The sequence below is a fragment of the Pempheris klunzingeri genome, chromosome 9, assembly GCF_042242105.1.
Source record: "Pempheris klunzingeri isolate RE-2024b chromosome 9, fPemKlu1.hap1, whole genome shotgun sequence".
In the NCBI taxonomy this organism is placed as follows: domain Eukaryota; kingdom Metazoa; phylum Chordata; class Actinopteri; order Acropomatiformes; family Pempheridae; genus Pempheris; species Pempheris klunzingeri.
The window spans coordinates 17,070,826-17,076,965 of record NC_092020.1 but is presented as its reverse complement, the minus strand read 5'-3'; the positions used below and the strand labels follow the sequence as shown (position 1 = coordinate 17,076,965).

The 6,140-nt window shown below is 41.5% G+C and overlaps 1 protein-coding gene across 3 annotated transcripts; it reads right to left on the bottom strand.

The window, feature by feature from the left end:
• Window positions 1–277: 277 nt before the first annotated feature.
• Window positions 278–5,827, bottom strand: rbmx (RNA binding motif protein X-linked). 3 transcript variants are annotated; one of them, XM_070837475.1, is made up of 11 exons: window positions 5,556–5,827; window positions 5,320–5,445; window positions 4,623–4,729; window positions 4,373–4,538; window positions 4,128–4,268; window positions 3,752–3,869; window positions 3,358–3,486; window positions 3,181–3,272; window positions 1,433–2,378; window positions 727–819; window positions 278–414 (listed from the first exon to the last, which is right to left on the bottom strand). In XM_070837475.1, the coding sequence occupies exons 2-9, from the start codon at window positions 5,426–5,428 to the stop codon at window positions 2,062–2,064; spliced, it is 1,179 nt and encodes a 392-aa protein (XP_070693576.1). In that variant the 5' UTR covers window positions 5,429–5,445; window positions 5,556–5,827; the 3' UTR covers window positions 278–414; window positions 727–819; window positions 1,433–2,061. The 3 variants fall into 3 exon arrangements, with proteins under 3 accessions (XP_070693576.1, XP_070693575.1, XP_070693577.1); XM_070837474.1 differs by having other exon boundaries at window positions 727–2,378; XM_070837476.1 differs by lacking the exon at window positions 1,433–2,378 and having other exon boundaries at window positions 5,556–5,826.
• Between the last annotated feature and the right edge of the window lie 313 nt (window positions 5,828–6,140).

The window sequence follows — 6,140 nt, the reverse complement described above, 5'->3', positions numbered from 1 at the left end:
GCACATACATTTGTGTTGTCTGTAATGTGTCCTCTGCAGTAAGCTGCATGACTGCCTCAATGGAGCTAAACATTCAGAATGGTAAATATTTATCATGGTAAAAGTTTATTTATCACTAATAGAGAATACACAGATTGTTACAACCAGGTACCACAAACACATCAGCCTCATTATATAAAAAATAAAATACAGTACCATTAACCGCCTCAGAATTGATAAGAGAATTGTCTGAACTGCATTCTTCTTTCATGACAACAACAAAACTGAGTGGACAAAGCTCTTTTCAAAGTCTTTATTGAAATCACCATGATATATACATTTGAGAAAATCCTCAGTCTGTTTTTGTCCCACTTTCAACGCGTTTCCACTTGAAGGATTCAGCCAGCACTCTCAAACAGAAGCCTGTGCCAGCATCTGAAAGACAGCAAACATTACAAAACAAATGATTACATAATGGTATACTTTTACAGCAATACAAGTCCACTATACCACAACCTTAGTGGTCATCTGCAATATTTCGAGAGTACATCTTCTAAAAAAATTTGTAAGATAAGATATTCCTTTATTAGTCCCATAACAGGGAAACAAATGTATAGTATTTTGCAGAGCTCATTATAACTTATTATAATAATGTTCCTCCATGCTACATTTCTTTTATACCAGCAACACTTAACATTTTTCATTATGTATAGAGTTAAATAATTACAATTAGTCTGGCTGACATACCCACACTGGTGCTCTGTGTTTTCACTGGTCCAACAACTTGACGACACATTTCAGGTAAGTTGCAAGGGCAGTTGCCTTGGAGCGGTGTTCATCCTGCAATGAGAAAAGAGTATCAACATGTTGCCCACCTCTTAATCGTGTATTCATAAAAACATCTGAAAAATGATTTTGTAGTCCTCGGTCCGACTGCGAATTCGCTTCAGTGACCGTTTCCAGTTTGGCAGTTAGGACGATGGTGTTCTTCCAGAGGTCTCCATTGTTTGAACTGGCATGCTTGTGGGAAATGTTTTGATACCGAGAAAATGGCTCTTAATCTAAAAATGGCTTTCAATTTTTACCAAGACGTTTTCTTTTGTTAAAAAAAAAAAAAAATACCTAGACATTTTTATCTAGGACTCATAAATGCACTGTTGCCAATCATTTCAGTGAGGTTGGACGATGGGTTAGGCAAAAAGGAACATCGTTTTGAGGGCTCAGTTGGCAAAATGGCTGTTAAACTTTCACAGCTGAAAAAGGACGAAACTTCTTGGGATGTTGCTGCACAATTTTAGCTGATGAAAACGGACTACAATGGAAAAGGCACATTCAGTCGACCTCCTTTTTTCTTTTGTCCTCTGAGGCAAAAGTTGTCTTGAGGGCAGATTGCAATACAGGACAATGAGAAACTCATTTACAGATGAGAAACAAAGAGGTTTGCTTTGCTTACCAGCTGTTGACTACCAGTCGAGTTGCATTTGGTTGTTGTTGCCTTTGGTTTTGTCGTTGCATGCCATCAAATGGCTCTAGGGTGATGGATCCATTTCCAAGGAGACTACATTGGAACATTTTGACAGTAACATTCGCCTAACCTTTGAAAACAGTAGCGTCCAGGTGATGGCACATTTGTGTTAAAAATGAATTCAAGTCACTCGACTATATAGCACGAGCAGAGACTCACCTAAGCTTTACAGAAAACTTCGTAAGGGAGATCATGTTGTTACTCAACATTCATGTTAACCGCCTCTGGTCTTGTTTTGAAAAGCGATGAGCAGTGGTCAAGATACAACTAAAAGCTTTATTAGAGTAGGAAAGCCAGACTTATAGGGCATTGCAGATTCCAACAGCACTGAATGTACAAAAACACTCACTTGGTAACTGTACTGTTACATGAGCAAAAGAAATACTAAAAAAAATGTACACATAAAAAAACTGGGAAAGTCAAGATACAGTTCAAAGCTAAGCTTCATATTCCACAGATTTAGACATGGCTAGTTTGTCTTGTTGTCAGATTTCCAAAACACTTGTTAACTGTGTACGGAGACTAACGTTTGCTTTAGTATGATTTCCAAGTCCAGTTCAGTATCTGCTGCGAGCCATTCCTCTATCGGGTCGATTGCCACCACGGCCACCACGTGGCCCTCCGCGACTTGAGCTGCTGTATGAATCACGAGGAGGGTAGCCTCTCTCAACAGGGGGAGCTGGGCCCCTCTCCTGCCTGCCCATTCGCTCACCACGGCTAGGTGGATATGGGTCACTCCGACTGCTGGGGTAACTGTCACGACTGCCATAGCCATCCCGGGAACTGCTGCCATAGTCATCGTAACGACTGCTTCCACTGCTCCCACCATAGGAAGGTGGGGGACCCCGTGAAGGTGGGGCGCTGCGAGAGTTACCTGCAGGGTCAATGGGTCAGGTAATTGGCAAGGTTCAATTGATACATTTTCTCGCACTGTCAAGTGCTCACTTTTTGCCAATAGAATTCATTCTGTGATAAATAAATCTAATGGACGACATTTTTAAATGTCCCATTATGTTATCGATCTTCAATTTAACATGGACATTTAGACGATATGGGCAGTAACATATCCAAGCACAGGGAATAAATGGGCTGTGTTACCCATTTCAGCATGCCATTGATTTGAGTAGCCTCCTTTTAGAGCTCCAAGGGATAGAGAACTGCAGGTAAGGACGAGGATTTCACAGTTGTCTTGATGGTTTTTTGGACGTTACTCCTTGAGGGAGTGCTTTGCTAGGCAACACATACTGAGTGGTCAACGGATGTTTCCAAGGACTTTTTGGGGTTCCTTACGGTTGCAAACTGTCTGGGTGACATTAAACATTCTGTTATTTCTGCATGATATTGCCGCAAACACTGATTCGGTAATATGGACTGTGATGTGTGGACACAGCTTTTGAAAATAATTTTGTATTTCAGTCGAGGTGCCAATGGTTGCATATTTGCACTAGCAAGAAAATATTCAAGTCGTACTGCAGGTCAGGAATGCGGCCAAGACAGAAAGAAAAAGTTTAGAGGCTCCCTGAACTTCTGTTTCCTCTGGGGAGTGGGAAAACCGCAGCGTCTTGTGACTGGAGATTGCGGTAGTCAATGTTGTGATTTGACTGGATGTTTGTGCAGCTCTTCTTTGTGCCACAGTGGTTATCTGTTGTCATTACACCCATGGAGTCATATCTTACCGTAACCATCATATGAATCTCTGTAGGAGCCACCGCTTGGACGGTCCATATAGCTTCGGGGTTCCCGGCCTCCTCCATAACCATCGCGGTCACTGTGTAACAGGAACAGTTGTTAGTTGATGACCAGGTGAAATACGATTTCAGTTTCTAACCATTTGTATCAACCCATTCTCATACCTGTATCCTCTTGACATTGAGCTATATTCATCTCGGGAGCTTGAATTGGAGTATTCTCTGTATGAATAATCTCTGGGAGGAGGTCCATAGTCCCTCGAATCTCTAGAATTATAATCCCGACTGGAGTAGCTGTGAAATATAGCATAATTAACTGCATATCTGTAATCATTAATGATGTACTTTGAAAGTGACAAAAACTGTTGAAAAGGTTATCAAAATTGATACATTTAATCTCAGTTGGCTGATTTTTTCTGTGTGTGCCAAAAATCCATGCAGGAAAAGTTTAGTTTTCTATTACTTGTGGAGTTTTATCTCCAGTTTAGACTCATGTACCCTTGCATTTTCAAACAGAGTGACGTGTGTGACCTAAAGAACTAAATATGAAATGTCTTACCTATCTTTTGAGTTGTAATGGTCATCTCTTGGTGATGGATAATCATCCCTCCTGGACATCATGGAGTCTCTGCGAGGAGGGGGTGGACCATACGGATCCCTGTCCCTTGACATGGGAGCTGGAAGACATAAAGTAATGACAAACTGGCTCATTAGTAATAACCCACAGATACACACAGACCATTTAGGTACTTGCAGGAGAGCTAGATGATAAATGAAAAGTGAGGGCAATAAAATCTGTTAAAATCTACAGGGCCAGCACACGCGTCTTAATTTTGGATTTAGTTGGTCTCCTGTCTGTACATTTTATTTAATAATTCGCATTATTGAGTGCATTGATAATGAGATAAGAACAAACAGAATTTCTTCACACTAACCTCTGCTCATGGGACCCGATGGGGCAGACCTCTTGGGTGGCGGACCTCCATTACGAACTGGGGGTCCTCTCTTCATTGGAGGGGGGCCTCTGGATGACATCCCTTTGAAGAAGGGTTCTACGCTGCCTGAATCATAGTAGTCTTAACAGACAAGAAATGCAATTATTAGCACATTAAGCTCAAGACGCATTATAAAAATACATAAAATGATAGAATATTTCAAAAATGCAATTGAACAAATTTACCTCGGGAAGGTGGGCCCCTCATACCACCAGGACCTCCTCTTGAACCACGGGGGCCTCTGGGTGGACCACGACTCCGGGAGTGCATGGGTGGAGGTCCTCGTCTGCCAGCACTCTCAAACTGAGGCTTTGTAGCTTGCTCTACTTTGATAGGCTTGCCATCAAGAGACTACAGGGGAAAAGTTACAATTACTATCCGAATTTCAGGCACATATCTTTTTAAAGATTACTGTTGATTAAAGACAGCACCTACCTTTCCATTCATCTCACGTGCTGCATCCTTTGCATCACCTGGACTTTCAAAAGTTACAAAGGCGAAGCCTCTCGATTTGTTTGTTTCACGGTCCTTCATCAAAAGAACTGAAATGAGGAATACCAAGTGAGGCGGAAGCTTGTGCATTGTAAATGTTAGTTTAAGCTGATTGCATTGTTGTCTGACCAAGGATACAAGAACTTGCCACCCCATTTTACTGAGTGTGGGAAAAAAAAGAATCTCAGTTCTAACCAACATGTCCCTTTCTCCGTTCAAAGTTTATCTTATCTACCTCAGAAAGCTGAAACTGCATTTGCAGTTAAAAAAGGTCCTTTGCAATAGGTGTAGCATCATTACAAGTGACTAGGGCGTGGAGGCTTGAGTAAAGAGGCCTGGTGGTCATACACCACAGTCAGATCAAATAATAATTTAAAAATCACGTTGTTTCTATCTGATTTTTACACATACATCAAATATGAATATTGATACATACAGATTTATAACAAATCTAAAATGATCCTTAATGAGATATAAAAAAAACTGAAAAGACAAGTTACAGCCAAACGCAAAACTAGGTAAAAAAAATAGATGAAACCACACTGCTCATTTTATTAACCAGTTAAATATATATACTTTATCGTGGGCTAATCACTGCGCGAAAGGGGAATAAAATGGCCAAGAGTGGCTCCATTCGCACCTTCGACAATCCTCCCATATTTGCTGAAGTACTGCTCCAGGGCCTTCTCGGTGGTTTCGGTGTTCAGACCACCGATGAAGAGCTTCCCTGGTCGGTCTGCCTCTGCCATGCTGCAATATACACCACCTGCACAATAGACGACTCGTTTATAATCACTGGAACTCATAACATTTACAAACACAAGTGCACAACACTGCAGTGAACCTCACTATCATTTTTGTGGTGAATAACGTTACCTTGCTGCTGACCAAAGTCTTGGGCTGCTGAAAGCGCAAAATGGCGATAAACACACCGACGGTTCTAGCTAGCTACTCGGCTAACGCTAGCTAGCTCTTATTCAAGCTACCAGTACGGGGCTAGAGCTTTACAAACGCAAGCACAGTGCTTTAAAAAACTAAAATAAAACGCGACTGTGGTTGTCTTAACTGTACGGGCGCACAGCTGCTGGTTTCCAAACAGCACTGTGTCGCGACTTTGTGTAAATTACAGAGAACAACGGTTGTTTCACTCCCCTTCCTTCTTCTTCTTCTTTCTATTTCCGGTAGACCAGACGCCCCCCTTTGGCGCCACACTGCCGCCTACAGGTCAAAGCCACGAACCGAAGACCGAAGATTAGATTCGTTTTCTGTCCCCTTTACTGTGTTGCATGACAAAGTTCAAGACTGAAAGATACGTAGGTTTAAAAATAACATGTAAAAAAATACCCTAAAAGTTTCCACATAACTCCTTTCCATCCAACATCCAAGGGAAGCAATGCCAATAAGCAAAACACATTTTTGAGTGTGGGAACTTCAATGTATGTTTATCAGGTCAGGTGATTA